This window comes from Bos indicus, chromosome 10, assembly GCF_029378745.1.
Source record: "Bos indicus isolate NIAB-ARS_2022 breed Sahiwal x Tharparkar chromosome 10, NIAB-ARS_B.indTharparkar_mat_pri_1.0, whole genome shotgun sequence".
NCBI classification, from domain to species: domain Eukaryota; kingdom Metazoa; phylum Chordata; class Mammalia; order Artiodactyla; family Bovidae; genus Bos; species Bos indicus.
The window spans coordinates 19,821,887-19,838,349 of record NC_091769.1 but is presented as its reverse complement, the minus strand read 5'-3'; the positions used below and the strand labels follow the sequence as shown (position 1 = coordinate 19,838,349).

Here is a 16,463-nt window from a genome sequence, read left to right as displayed (position 1 = left end):
AATTAGGAAGCAGAATTCAGTGGATTTGGTGACTGGATGTGGGGGACAGCTGAGAGGAATGAGTCAAGATTAAAAGCCCAGTTCAAGAACGTGAGTTATACAGTCAGTCAGTCATAATGCTAACTTATTTATCAACAACTGGAAAGAGCCTGGCAAAAAAAGATTTTTAAAAGAAAGAAGAAAAAAAGGAAAAGGCAAATTGTCAAGAGGCCTGATTCTTTTTTTTCCCCCAATCCTCAATCTGTGATTATGAAATAACTACAGTGGCTATACATCACACTCAAATTCAACTTTGAGTATTTGGCTCCAAAGAAGAAAAGAGCCATCATATACTGAGTGAATGAGCAAATATTAATACAACCTGGAGTGAGCAGGGGATGGGGGACCATGACTCTGGAATGGGAATAAGATAGGAAACTACTGTCTCAGACATACTCTTTTTTCACATGTTCACATTTCACCAAGGTGAGAATATAAGCCAAAGATAAAACAATTTTTGTACAATGTGACCCTTTACAAGAACTTACTTCATCCGATTCTCAAGTGTAGAAACAATGATCTGATTGTTTGTCCACTACAACTCTTTAGGAAACATAGCTTACTCTTCTAGATCTTTAATTGCTATTACACTTTCCAACATTCTTCAAATAGGAATGCTCTAAAAGAGAGTGACCTTTTTCTCTTTACAACTTTTCTACTCTTCATTCATACATACACATACAGGCATACATGCGTGCGTGCGTGCATGCTTCAGTTCAGTTGCTCAGTCGTGTCCGACTCTTTGTGACCCCATGAACCACAGCACGTCAGGCCTCCCTGTCCATCACCAACTCCCAGAGTCCACCCAAACCCATGTCCATTGTGTTGGTGATGCCATCCAGCCATCTCATCCTCTGTCGTCCCCTCCTCCTCCTGCCCTCAATCTTTCCCAGCATCAGGGTCTTTTCAAATGAGTCAGCTCTCCGCATCAGGTGGCCAAAGTATTGGAGTTTCAGCTTCAACATCAGTCCTTCCAATGAACACCCATAGTCATGTCTAATTCTCTGCGACCCCATGGACTACAGGACTGTAGACTGCCAGGTTCTTCTGCCCATGGAATTTTACAGGCAAGAATACTGCAGTAGGTTGCCACTTCCTACTCCAGGCGATCTTCCTGACCCAGGAATCTAACCTACATCTCCTGCATTAGCAGGAGGATTCTTTACCACTGAGTCATCTGGGAATCCTATACACACACACACACGTTTATATGTGTGTATATATATGTGTGTTTATATATGTGTATACACACACACATGTATACACACACAAACACACATATATACATCCTACAGATTTTTAAAAATCCAATTAAATATCATTTCCCTGGTTAAGGCATAAAGAACAAAGTCTCTGGCTATACTACAAGCTTTACAGAATCACACTAAATGGTTATGCGGGGTAGGATAAAAGTTCGTAATCAAAGTGGCTCAACTTTCCTACACAACTTTTGTCATTTCCAGGTTAAAAAGATTAAAAGAGCTGGTTCAGTACTTCTGATAACACCTTGAAACCATTAGAAAGTGAAAAAGTGCTCCAGTTTTCTCCCTACAGAGTGAGCAAATCCAAGCATAATCCTATACACATTATATGCTCAATTGATACTTGTTAAATGAGTGTATTTGCTGTAACCAGTTTAATGAAAACTCTAGGATAATACCACTTTTATCAAGATTCACTCTTTATGAAAACTTGAAAATACAAATAAATTATTCAACGAAACTTACCTGCTACTGTGAGCTTGGCCGTTCTGCTGACAATAGTTCCAAGACTCTCAACAGTGGCTACACACTGATAATAACCTTCATCAGGTTTATTGTGTTTGGAATGCACCACACTGCTGATAAACAAAGACCCATCTGGGAGAAGCTGGCGTCGATCATCTGACACTAAGTTTAAAAGAGTTCCATCTTTTTTCCATTCAATTTTTGGAGATGGCTCAGAATATGCTGAACAGTTTAGTATAACAGAAGAGCCTCTAACTGAGAGTGTATCCACTGGTTCCACCAAAAAGTAAAATGGAGTGAATGTCCGAATGCTGGATCCTATAGAAATAATAAAGAAAAAGAACAAAGGTAAACAAAACTTTTCTCCTTTATTTCTGTAAGAAGATATAACATGTCCAAAAATTATTTTCAAGTGGCTTCTCCTTTAGGTATGATACAAAAATACAGTCATTTTACTATGAATATCCAATAAATTCATATTCATATCTAATAAATAAAACCTATTTTTTATTAGGAAATAAAAATTTGACCCATTTAGGAAAAAAGACCCTGCTACTGGAAATAACCCAGCCTTGCTAGATGATATGAATATTTAGTAGAAGTTTTATTATAAACCCTATAATGAGATTTAGAAATATTTAAAATTCTAGTATTCAAAAAGTGAAATTTTCTACAGAATGTAAAAGAGAAAATTGAGATGATTCTTTGGTAATAAGGTATTTCTTCTATGTTAACTGGCTGTATTTCTTTCATAAAGTCACTATACAGACACTCTGTCCATTTTTCTAATGGATTATTCATCCTAGTGACTAAAAGCAATCTTTGGGCATAGATAACCATGTTTTGTAAATGTTCTTTTTTCTACTTTGATTTTTAGTTAATACATTTTAACTACCTAAAAGTAAACCTGTTATATTTTAAAAGGTTTTCTTTGTCCTAAGATTATTTTTAAAAATTTAGCTTTGTTTTGTGCTACTACTTTTGTGGTTTCGTTATTTCTTTAAGCAGAAATAAAGCTACTTTCATCTCTCTATATATAGTGTGCCCAGAAGGGAACAATATGAAAAGTCTAGGGTATATTCATATACTGAGACTTAATGATTATCAAAATGCATATATTTGCTAAATAAAAAAATTTAAGTTTTAAAATGTGTACAGGATGATCCCACTTATATTAAAATATATGTGCTGCTACTGCTAAGTCACTTCAGTTGTGTCTAACTCTGTGCGACCCCAGGGATGGCAGCCCACCAGGCTCCCCCGTCCCTGGGATTCTCTAGGCAAGAATGCTGGAGTGGGTTGCCATTTCCTTCTCCAGTGCATGAAAGTGAAAAGTGAAAGTGAAGTCGCTCAGTCGTGTCCGACCCTCAGCGACCCCATGGACTGCAGCCTACCAGGCTTCTCCATCCATGGGATTTTCCAGGCAAGAGTACTGGAGTGGGGTGCCATTGCCTTCTACACAGGAGTATATATGTGCATGTGCATATATTTAAATGTAAATATAGAGGAAGAAGTCTGGAAGAATAAACACTAAACAGTCAACAGAGTTTTCTCTCGGGGAGAGTAGTGGGATTGAGCTGCTGATGGAGAGCATATAGGGAGAAGGGTTTTAACTTCATGGATTTCTGTATTATTTACTTTAAAAAATATGAACAATTGCTTACGCATCCTTGTCATCCTTTTAATAATAAATTTTCTGTTGTTGGTGGTGATTAATCCTTTGTTGAGGACAGAGGATTATTTTTCAAAAGATCCATCACCACTGTATTTAACCACTCTTCCTTTGTCACAGTAGAAGTGTTATCAGACACCCACTTCTCAGCTGACTTTGTATAAAAACTGTCCTATACTTCTCACCAGGGTTCTGATTCCCTATCCACTTGTTTGTTTAATTTTAGTTTACTATAACCAGAGTCACCATACAAATTATTCTGAAATAGGTTTAATGATCCTATCTGATCTCTTCTATGCTCCCAAGTCTCTGCAAATTTCTCACTTCTTAATGGAATAGCTCTCACTTCTTGATAGACTATTCCTCACTTTTTGATAGAATATTTCACACTTCTTGATGGAATTCCATCTTATGAAAGGAAAATATCCACAAGAAACTCATTTCAGCTGAAATGCCCCTACCCCCAAATATCAACAAATCATAACACTCACTGCATACTTTAATTATGCAGCCAATAATTATTTTTAAATTGTACTGGACCCAGAGTAAAAAAAAAACACACACAGACACATAGGATACGAATACTGGCAGAAATAAAAAGATATCTAGCTGTCTTACTGCCTAAAGAGGTTCAAAGTTATTGATAGCAGCAGGAATATGGAACAGAAGGATAAGCAAACTTTTTTATACACCTACAAATATAAGTGCTCTGTACAGTGTTACTCATCCTAGGAAAATTATCTCTTCACTCTAAGCTAAGACACTAATGTCGATGGACTTCATATTTCTTTTACTCTTTAACATTACTTTTGATCATCCTATTCCATCTAGTCAGTCTTTAATCCCATATTTCATCCATCCTGAGGTCTCAGAGTTCACTATCACCATTCAGGAACCTGAACTCTTGTTCCTGAGAGTTCAGGTTCTCTTGTTTCTGGTTCTCAATTTATAATTAAAACATTTAAAAGTCAGTTCAAGTAATTCAACATTCTAAGGGCTCAACCAAATACATCAATGTTATCTATTAAGAACAGGCAACACTCAAGCATTAACAAATGTTTTCTATCTTGTTTTCCTATACAACAATCAATGTCCCCTCTCTGCCCTGTACAGCTAACTCCTCCAAAAACTGAATCTATTAAGCATGCAGAACTCCTTTCCTGGGAATTTCAAGTTAGATAAGTGGCTAGCTGTTAATATTACATGGATGATTTTAACTCATAAACACATGTTTTGAAAAACTTTTACGGCACAGATATATCATTTAAAAAAACAAATGTCCACTTATAATCAAACCTGGATCAGAAATTCTTTTTCAAGTTCATAATGTCCTAATACAGAAATTCAATTTGATGGTTCTAATTTATAGCATCTACCTTTCCAATCACACTTCAAAATGAAAAATATGTGAATTTATTCAATAAAAATTTATTATAGTAAGAGCACTTTCCTTTTCTTCAGTCTTCAATGTTCTTCCTTTCTCCTTCCCCTAGCAAAAACAGCCAAGTGGGAAAAAACTTCAGTAAAATGCAGTCAGGTAGACATGGTAGCAAATCCTAGCTCTGATGGGGCTAGTTAATTTCTTTCTGTATTCAAAACTTTCTCCCTTATAAAATAATTGCTTCTCCCCTCAGTCCAGGTCAGTTGCTCAGTTGTGTCCGACTCTTTGCAACCCCATAGACTGCAGTGCACCAGGATTCCCTGTCCGTCATCAACTCCTGAAGCCTGCTCAAACTCATGTCCATCGAGTTGGTGATGCCATCCAACCATCTCCTCTGTCATCCCCTTCTCCTCCTGCCTACAATCTTTCCCAGCATCAGGGTCTTTTCCAATGAGTCAGTTCTTCACATCTGGTAGCCAAAGTATTGGCGCTTCAGCATCAGTCCTTCCAATGATTATTCAGGACTGATTCCCCTAGAAAACAATTTTCTCCCCTATAAAATAATGGCTTCCTTTTAAGGAGATTTCTGTGAAGATGTGTAAAAGCACCCACCTCACTGCTTGGCAGGTAAGTGAAGTGAAGTGAAAGTCGCTCAGTCATGTCTGACCCTTTGCGGCCCCATGGACTATACAGTCTATGGAATTCTCCAGACCACAATACCGGAGTGGGTAGTCTTTCCCTTCTCCGGGGAATCTTCCCAACCAAGGGACTGAACCCAGGTCTCCCACATTGCGGGCAGATTCTTTACTGGATTCTTTACCAGCTGAGCCACAAGGGAAGCCCAAAAATACTGGAGTGGGTAGCCTATCCCTTCTCCAGCAGATCTTCCTGCCTCAGGAATCGAACTGGAGTCTCCTGCATTGCAGGCGGATTCTTTAACTAACTGAGCTATGAGGGACGTTCTGCTTGGCAGGTAACAGGTCCTCAATTAACAGTAACTATTCATAGTCCAAAAGCCTACACTATTTTCCCCCAAACTGCTAACATTTACAAACTCTGTGTTTACCAGTCGCATTTTAGAAATTGTAATGCATAAAATATGGACTTTATTTTTTATTTTTAATTACATTTTGATAATTATGTATAAAATAACATGAAGAGATCTTAAAACTCAAATTTGGTCATCTTTCTTCTCTGCCTAATCTTTCAACAGCTCCCTATTACAGCTAATATAAAATCCAAATTCATTACCAAGGCATTCAAAAAGTCTACAGGATCTGCTTCCTGCCTCTCTGCAACCTAATCTTATATCACACTCTAACTCAGTAAACTCTGGCCACATAATTTAGTTTCCTGAACAAGCCATTTTCTTTCCCGTACTAAAGTCTTTGCACTTCCTCTTCCCTCTGCCTGAACACTTGCTCCACAACCACTCATATCACAGGTCTAGCTCCTTCTCATTCTTCATGTTTCAACCCAACTGTCACTTCTACAGAGGCCTTCCCTGACGACTCTCTCTGAAAAAGTCTTTTACCCCGCCCTGTATGTGCTCTTCTCAGCAATTAACTTTGTTTTTAAGGCCTATCCAAGGCATCGACCAAATATTTCCTAACCCAATCTACAGCTTCAATATTACTAATAATAGCCGTTATCATTAATTTAATGTTCTCAGGCCAATGGACCGTAATAAAATTATTCAACCCAACAGCATCTATACTTATAACAATAGCTCTCACCATAAAACTAGGAATAGCCCCATTCCACGTCTAAGTCCCAGAAGTAACACAAGGCATCTCCCTGTCATCTGGCCTAATCCTGCTTACATGACAAAAATTAGCACCTATATCCGTACTCTACCAAATTTCTCCATCCATCAACCTAAACCTAATCCTTATTCTATCAATTTTATCAATTATGATCGGAGGCTGAGGAAGACTAAACCAAACCCAACTATGAGAAATTATAGCCTACTCATCAATTGCCCACATAGGCTGAGTAACAGCAATCCTACTATACAACCCACTATAATATTACTAAACCTAGTCATCTACATCATAACTTCTACCATATTTACACTATTTATAGCCAACACAACCACTAGTCTAGAAGGCTAGACTACAGAAGAGGATTAAAATGACCTCTGGTTTGTCAATGCTTCTTGCCCTTTGTACCTTGGTTTGTTTCGTGTTTTGTGTACTTTTCAGAATTCTACAGGTTTGAAGGGTGGGTGGGCCAAGATGAAATTAAGTATTAGTGATCCTTAGTGGCTTTGCATAACATCAGATTTCCACTGTTTAAGATCAGCTTCATTCTTGAAAATTTGATATTCAGATGATTTCAAATCTGTCCTTTGTAAAATGTTTTATTATCACTTTTCAAAGTGTCATAAATAAAGAACATTAATATTTCATAACTTTCTATGTGATCAGCAAGAAGACTATCTGATAACCTGCAAACAATATCACCAATGCTTTGAACAATTACCTGAAAATCCTCTAATTCTTAGGAAAGGTACATTAATAATAGCTAACAGGCCAACAATATTAGCAATACTTGTATTTCAGCTGAAAATTAAGGGAAAATCTGAATTTTTCATTCTACTAGATGAGAAAGATATAAAAATTTTTACACTAAGTAGAACTTCTATACCCACTTCAGTATTTTTGCCTGGAGAATCCCGGGGACGGGGGAGCCTGACGGACTGGTATCTATGGGGTCACACAGAGTTGGACACGACTGAAGCGACTTAGCAGCAGCAGCAGCAGCAGAACTTCTATTAACTATATAAATCTTCATGTTTAGATAGTTATCTAAACATCTTATGCTGTTAAGTCTGGTAAGTCGCTGCAGTCGTGTCCGACTGTGAGACCCCATAGACGGCAGCCCACCAGGCTCCCCCGTCCCTGGGATTCTCCAGGCAAGAACACTGGAGTGGGTTGTCATTTCCTTCTCCAATGAATGAAACTGAAAAGTGACAGTGAAGTTGCTCAGTCATGTCCGACTCTTGGCGACCCCATGGACTGCACCCTACCAGGCTCCTCCATCCATGGGATTTTCCAGGCAAGAGCACTGGAGTGGGGTGCCACTGCCTTCTCCAAACATCTTATAAGCAACTTTTGTTATTTGTGGCCAGAAGATTGTCCTGAGAGTAATATATCTCACCCAAAACCTGATGCAAGGTCTTCTGAATTTCCGAAACAAGAATTTTTTAGTTCCATTTTTGTATATTATACAAGAAAATATAAGCTCAATGATAATAATATAATGCAAATATTAACATTGAGGTGTAACCCAAAGATGTGAATGGTGACACTGTTTTATCAATACACTGTAATTCTATACTACTTTGTTAAATGTTTCACACTTTTCTACCATGACTAGTATTTAAAAACTTACTAGTATTCTGACTGCAAAATGTTTTATCACAGTACATTGTCAAAAAAAAAATGACACAGTACATTTTTTAAAAATGATGTGTCCTTTGTAAAATTTCATTAACTACTGCCCGTGCAATCATCTACAGTTACTCTGATCTAATGCAAAAATGGATAATCTAAAACACATTCTAAATAACTCTGAACTGGATACAACTATCATGAATATTCAAGATCACCTCCACTCCATATGTTAACATTTTATCTCATTGCTACAACTACACAGGCTTTTGTAATAGAGGGGAATTTTAGGATTTTACAAAGAGAAATACATCAACCCAGTGTTACTATAGCTGTCAATCTTTTGTGGGTTTTTTAAAAATCACAACAATAAGTCTTTTATTAACTCATTGCGATTTGCAGAGTTGGATTTCCCCACTCATTTCAATGAATTATAGTAACTAGAGGAGTAAACACTAGAAAGCAGAAGTGTCCTGGAAAATCTAGTTCATCTTACTGAAGTCACCACACAGGAGGTAAAGGAGACTGGGGGCAACAAACATCCTGATACAGAAGTGAAGTCAAGGGATCCAAGATCTAGTCCTATTTCTAAAAAATATAATGATACTTCTATGAAAAAAATGGTAATTACGGGACCAAGTCTAAAGGTACAATAATAATAGTTAACATTTACTGAATATTTACTATGTACCAGCCATTACTCTAATGCTTTGTTTGTATTCTTTCAATTCTCCAAAACGAGTATTAGTAATTATCATTCTCATTTACAAAGAGAAAACCGAGCCACAAAGAGAATGAATAATGTCCAAAGTCATGAAGCTACCTATTCTGTTTGTTAATTAGTTGCTCAGTCATGTTCGACTCTTTTGCGATCCCATGGACTGTGGCCCACCGGGCTCCTCTGTCCATAAGGGTTTCTCAGGCAAGAATACTGGGGTGGGTTGCCATTTCCTTCTCCAGGGGATCGTCCCAACCCAGGGATTGAACCCGTCTCCTGCACTGGCAAGTGGATTCTTTATCACTGAGCCACCTGGAAACAAGCGACTAACACTTTTAGAAGCTACCTATGAAGAAAGCAAAATTTGAATCAAGTTAGTCTGGCTTTCCTGTGACCAAGATCATAACCACTAAACTAATATCCAGTTGGATATTGGCACTGCCCAGTAGTCACTTAGTGACATGCGGCTATTGGGAATGTGAAATGTGACATTCTAAATACATAAAATACACACCAATATTAGAAGACTTATTGTGCACACACACACACAAAGAACGCAAAATAACTTTCTACTGATTACATGTTTAAATATTTTGGATATATTGAAATAAAATATCTTAAAATTAATTTCACTTGTTTCTTTTTGGTTTTCTAATGTGGTATGGTACATGGAAATTGGCACATTAAAATTTTTAATTATGTACATGGCTTACACTGCATTTCTACTGGTCAGTACTGCAATGGACTATGCTACTGTTCATTAATATTCTTTTTAGCAAACAAGAAAGTTCTTTCTTAAAAAAAAGTTGCACTGTTTCTGCAAAGAGTAAAAGATTATGAATTGTGACAGTAGATGTGAGGAATCAAAGCAAAGCTCTTTCTGGCTGTAAAATACAAACAACCAGTCTACCATATCCAAATAGTAAAAATTATGGAATTTAAACTATCAACATCTTCTCTTTAACACTTACTCAGAAACTCCTATTTAAAAACAAAATTTTTTAGAAACTTAATCTAAAATTGTAGTAATAATTAATTCATTATTGATTATTGCTCAAACTACTAGGTGAAGGTTTCTGGAAAAAAGGATAGTCACACAATTTCAGAGTGTCATCCACAAATTACTCATTAACTATAAGGAACGAAAAGTACTTTCATAACGAACATAATGATCACCACCTTAACTGAGGGATCAAATTCAGTATTAAGGGTGGTATGAAAAATGACTAAAGAGACAAAAATACAATGAGTGAACTTTTACTGAGTCCTGGTTTACAAATAGCATATACGGAATAGTGAATTAAACTTTTTAGTATATTAGATAATATTCATTTTAATTTTTTTTTTAATTTTATTTTTAAACTTTACGTAATTTTTTAGTTTTGCCAAACATCAAAATGAATCCATCACAGGTATACATGTGCTCTTAGATGTGATTAATGGTACTGTTATATACAAAAATGTCCTTATCAAAAAAAAAAAAGTCCTTACTCCTAGATGCTTTTGCAATGTTAAAACATTGAGAGCAAAGCAGTCCACTGGATTGTGGATTGTCCAGGCAATTACAGCATATCAGACACTGTACAACATGCGACATATATATCCTTAGGCATGAGGTCTCAAGAAAATTCAAACAGAATTAATTATATAACTGAGAAGAATGATAATTTATAGAAAAATAACCTTTTTTATCTAAATGATATAGTAGACACTTTGGTTCTTTAGTTTTTCCATTGATCCTTTAAGCTGTCCAACATCATTCTAATAAACTTTCTTCTTTGCTCAAGTTAGTTAAAATCTGTAATGCTCGGAATAAAACACCTTAATTGATACTCTGGGTAGGAAAGACTTTAAAGTTATAGGAGTCACTGTTAATTGCTCATACAGTCTCTTAAGCATAAGGAGAGAACAACTGCTGATGGTGTGAGTAGGCTGGAGATGTGAAGAAGGCATCTGCACGTAGTGGTGAACACCTGAAGTAGCTTCAGTCAGGAAGAGGGCACAAAGAGAGGGGAGACTGGATTACTCAGCTGCACTGAGAGCCCAGTTAAGGTTGGTAACTGTATTTAAAGAGGTTCAAATAAAAGAACATGACTTTGTGGAGAATAAAGGGAAGAAAAAGTTTAGACATTTAAAACTGATTTCTTTCTAGGCACATGAGTAGAAAGTGACAATGAAATAGGAGAGTTGAAGGTATCAGCAACTGGTTGTCAATGGAATCTAAAGATAGGAAAGGAAATAAACAGGAGTGACCGGATATGGGCAAAAATGGTGCCAGTTTAATGTGAGAAACCTGGAAAGACAGGAGACTATACTGAGACTGTTATATAATTTCAGTATTTCAGCACTGCTGAGTGGTGACAAGGGTAGGATGCAGTTATGGAAGCTGATATTTGAAGTGGCATAAAAGAGAAGTCATTGGAGATAAGGAAGTTAAAGTACTGAAAGTACTGAAGATGGTATTAAAAAGATAATAAGCAAAGTAGACATACAAGTTATCCAGAACTTGGAATGGAGAGGAAGATGGTAAAACAAGGCCTAAAGTTCTCAATGAACCAAAGAGAATAGTAAGTACACAAGTGGAAGTAAACAAAACAGATAAAATCCAGTGGCCCACATCTTTAAAGAGCAGAAATTTCTCTGACATTTAATTACTTCACATTTTTTAAAGCTTTTTTCTATTATTCTTCAGTAATCAGCTATGTTCTGGAGAGTTGATGTTGCTCTAAGGATCACTAATAGACTACTTTTCTCGTACTGAAAACAAGCATTACAATTTGTATTCAAGTGTACTGTACACCATATGTCTACAAATTGTTATCAAGTTCAGCTAAAAAAATTCCTGCATAAAGATGCATTAATTCTTGAACACAGAAAACAAACAGATTATGAATAATTTATTGAAAGCTTTTGCTGTCAGCAGCTTTACTAACAAAAGCAATATTTATGAAATCCCACAGGACAATCTAACAACTTAAATATATACAAAAAAGAATAACCTAAGACTACAAATCCTTAATAATGAGTCTTACAATATCAAAACTATTTTCTGCAAAGAACTTGATGCATGTAAAGCTCTTGTTGCAAAATAAGCAGATGTTTCAGAAAACTCATGTGATAGTTTTACAAGGTCTGTAGACGAGGTTCTAGAATCTTTCTGTTCAACTGTATTATTTACTGATGAAAAATAAACTGAGTTTAGACTTGTTGACTCAAGCCTGCATTAGTAAGCTGTAATGTTGTCATAGACAAATTCATATTTCATTCACTGGTCTATTAATCTCTTGGTGACATATTTATGATTGAAATAACCAAGGGGAGGAAAAAGAGAAGACTTCTAAAATCTAAGAGAGATGCCAACAGTATCAGAAAGATAAGTATCAGAAAGATAAGAATGAGCCCCAAAATACACACAGTGAAGCCACATATATGCATGTATATAATAACCAAGTAGTTGTAAATACATTTGTGGAAGTAAAATATGACTTTCTATACTACTATAATTACATGCCGTTTTCACACAGATGTAGAATTAGACTGAAATGGTCCTTTTATCATTTTAAAAGATACTTAACCTCATTCATAATAAGGATGCAAATTAAAACTACACTCAGATACAACTTCTCACCTATCATAATGGCAAAACCCCAAATGTTTTCAACATACTCTATAGGCAATGAGACAGGCTGATGGGAATGCAAAATGGCATGGCCACTAGAGAAGGGGGTTTGCAATATCTAGCACCCTTTGATTCAGCAATCCCCTGTCTCTGAATCTACTCCTTCCACAGACCGGCCAAAATACGAAAACAGGTACAAGCAAGACTCATCACTGCAGCACTACCTGCAGTAACAGCATGGAAACAATCCTGATACCAGCAATGGACACACTGAACAAACCGTGGTACACGGACACGGTGGGATACTATGCAGTGGTGAATAGGTAAAATGACAGAATATATTCTACCATGGAGTGATCTCTAGGATAAATTAAGTGAAAAAGCAAGGTTGAAGAAAGTAGATATATTTATCTAAGAAAGGTGAGATACTAATACATATCCACATAGTTTTTAATGCAGCTAAGAAGGAAAAAATATGATTACAGGAGACTGGAACTGAAGTTGGATGTCACTGAATAGATCTTCTTCATAGATTTGACATTGCTGCTGCTAAGTCACTTCAGTCGTGTCCGACTCTGTGTGACCCCATAGACAGCAGCCCACCAGGCTTCCCCGTCCCTGGGATTCTCCAGGCAAGAACACTGGAGTGGGTTGCCATTTCCTTCTCCAATGCATGAAAGTGAAAAGTGAAAGTGAAGTCGCTCAGTCGTGTCCAACCCTCAGCGACCCCATGGACTGCAGCCCACCAGGCTCCTCTGCCCATGGGATTCTCCAGGCAAGAGTACTGGAGTGGGGTGCCATTGCCTTCTCCGAGATTTGACATTAGGACCATGTAAATATTTTACACAGTTAAAAAACAAAAAAATGAAATTTCAAAGTCTCTAAAAATTAAAATCAGAAACGAAACAAACCTAAATATCCAGTTATCCTTTTAACCACACAAAAAGAAACTAGTCAAGAATTTAGGACACAATTTAAACTGTTTTAGTAACCATTTTATTGCAGTTGCTATTGATACTGAGACTGGGAACGGGGCTGGAGAGTTGGGGGGTGGGTGGTGTCTGTGTGTGTGTGTGTTGGAATAAAGCAAATGAGTAAATTCACTGAGTTACAAAAAACAAGATTCTCATCTCAGTGTGGAAGCAATACAGATGTAAAATCAGTAAGATTAAGTAAAAGCCATGTACTCCTCTGTTTTGTGTGCAACATGAATTTGTATTTTATTTATTTAAAAAATATGTTATTTCCTAATAACACTTCACATGAAAAGGACTGGTGACAATGCTCAGCTCAGTAGCAATAAATACTTTCCATACACAGATGTGGCCTCTAAATTCCATTTTTTCACACAAAACATTTAAAAAAAAACTGGTTAATTCCAGGTTTGCAACTGGCACATGAGATGAATCTGCAACATCTAGTCACACCAGAAAACACAAAAGCGATTGATCATCCCCAAAGACTCAAGACTGGCCAAACATGGGACACTTAAGCATCAGTCACTATAATTACATAAAAAGTTGAAACACTAAGATATGCTGGGTACCAATGGCTCAGATGGTAAAGAATCTGCCTGCAACCCAGGAGACCTGGGTTCAATCCCTGGGTTGGGAAGATCCCTTGGAGAAGGAAATGGGTACCCACTCCGGTATTCTTGCCTGGAGAATCCCATGGACTGAGAAGCCTGGTGGGGAACAGTCCATGGGGTCACAGAGTTGGACATGACTGAAGGACTAAGCATATTACTTTATAATACCAACAAACAAAAGCACTAATTGGTCAACTTTGGAGAACATTACAGAATCAAACCATTATTTTTAAAAAGTGGCATGTAATTTAGTGTTTTTCCTGATCAAATTGTTCTGATGGGAATCAAATTCACCAAATAAGTTTCTGTTTATGGAGGCAGTCCACCTAATAATTAAATAATGAGATGGTATCACAATTTTGCAAACCCTAATAAATTAACCACTCTGGGAAATAAACACCATTGACCCGGGAGTCAGCAAACTTTTTTGTGAAAAGGGTGAGACAGTACGTTAGGATTTGCAGGCTACATACAGTTTCGGTCACATATTCTTTCTTTGTTTTTCATTTTTTTAATGCTTTAAAAATATAAAACCCAACTTTGGCTACTACTATGTAAAAAAACTTCCAGATGTTCCAGATGTTCAAGCTGGTTTTAGGAAAGGCAGAGGAAGCAGAGATCAAATTGCCAACATCCGCTGGATAATCAAAAAGGCAAGAGAGTTCCAGAAAAACATCTATTCCAGCTTTATTGACTATGCCAAAGCCTTTGACTGTGTGGATCACAAGAAACTGTGGAAAATTCTTCAAGAGATGGGAATACCAGACCACCTGACCTGCCTCTTGAGAAACCTATATGCAGGTCAGGAAGCAACAGTTAGAACTGGATACGGAATAACTGATTCCAGACTGATTCCAGATAGGAAAAGGAGTACGTCAAGGCTGTATATTGTCACCCTGTTTATTTAACTTATATGCAGAGTACATCATGAGAAACGCTGGGCTGGAAGAAGCACAAGCTGGAATCAAGATTGCTGGGAGAAATATAAATAACCTTAGATATGCAGATGACACCACCCTTATGGCAGAAAGTGAAGAACTAAAAAGCCTCTTGATCAAAGTGAAAGAGGAGAGTGAAAAGGCTGGCTTAAAGCTCAACATTCAGAAAACGAAGACCATGGCATCCGGTCCCATCACTTCATGGGAAATAGATGGGGAAACATTGCAAACAGTGTCAGACTTTATTTTGGGGGGCTCCAAAATCACTGCAGATGGTGATGGCAACCACGAAATTAAAAGACGCTTACTCCTTGGAAGGAAAGTTATGACCAACCTAGACAGCATATTCAAAAGCAGAGACATTACTTTGCCAACAAAGGTCTGTCTAGTCAAGGCTATGGTTTTTCCAGTGAGAATGTGAGATGTGAGAGTTGGACTGTGAAGAAAGCTGAGTGCCGAAGAGTTGATGCTTTTGAACTGTGGTGCTGGAGAAGACTCTTGAGAGTCCGTTGGACTGCAAGGAGATCCAACCAGTCCATCCTAAAGGATGGTGTTCTTTGGAAGGAGTGATGCTAAAGCTGAAACTCCAGTTCTTTGGCCACCTCATTCGAAGAGCTGACTCACTGGAAAAGACTCTGATGCTGGGAGGGATTGGGGGCAGGAGAAGAAGGGGACGACAGAGGATGAGATGGCTGGATGGCATCACTGACTCGATGGATGTGAATCTGAGTGAACCCCGGGAGTTGGCGATGCACCAGGAGGCCTGGCGTGCTGCGATTCATGGGGTTGCAAAGAGTCGGACACGACTGAGTGACTGAACTGAACTGACGTACAAAAAGAGGCCACAAACCAGACGTGACTCATGGCCACAGTATGTTGAACTCTGGCGGCTGACAGCAACAGGGAAACACACACGATATGCCTCTTGATGAAAGCATACACCACCACCACCTATGTGGTAGTCTCAGCAAAACAACAGCAAAACCCTGAATCAAGCTCTAGATCCAATGACAAATTAAGAAAAAATAAAAGGACAGGGTAATGTGGTAATAGACCCCATGGGGTTGCAATCAACATCATCCCCATTGAGAGAAAATTCTTGGTGACAAATGACCCAGTTACTTCAACAAATAAATTACAAGGAATAAAGGAAGGTATAGGGGGATACTTTTAGCTTAAAGGAAACTTAAAATGCATACAAACTAATAGTGTAAACAGATCCAAACAAAAAAACTTCAAAAAATTTTTGTACACAAATGTACACAGCATTATTCATAACAGCCAAAAAGTAGAAACATGAAAATGACCCAATATCCATCAAACAATGAATGGATAAACACAATGTGATCTATCAGTATAACTGATTATTATTCAACAGTAAAAGTA

At 37.4% G+C, this 16,463-nt stretch overlaps 1 protein-coding gene across 9 annotated transcripts in view; it reads right to left on the bottom strand.

Annotated features, from left to right (window-relative positions):
* NEO1 (neogenin 1) overlaps nucleotides 1–16,463 on the bottom strand; it is a 241,560-nt gene that overhangs the window by 166,577 nt on the left and 58,520 nt on the right. For all 9 annotated transcript variants that reach the window (XM_070797052.1, XM_070797050.1, XM_070797044.1 and 6 more), the window contains exon 2: nucleotides 1,767–2,084. In XM_070797052.1, coding sequence (XP_070653153.1) covers nucleotides 1,767–2,084 — 318 coding nt within the window. The remainder of the gene's footprint in view (nucleotides 1–1,766; nucleotides 2,085–16,463) is intronic.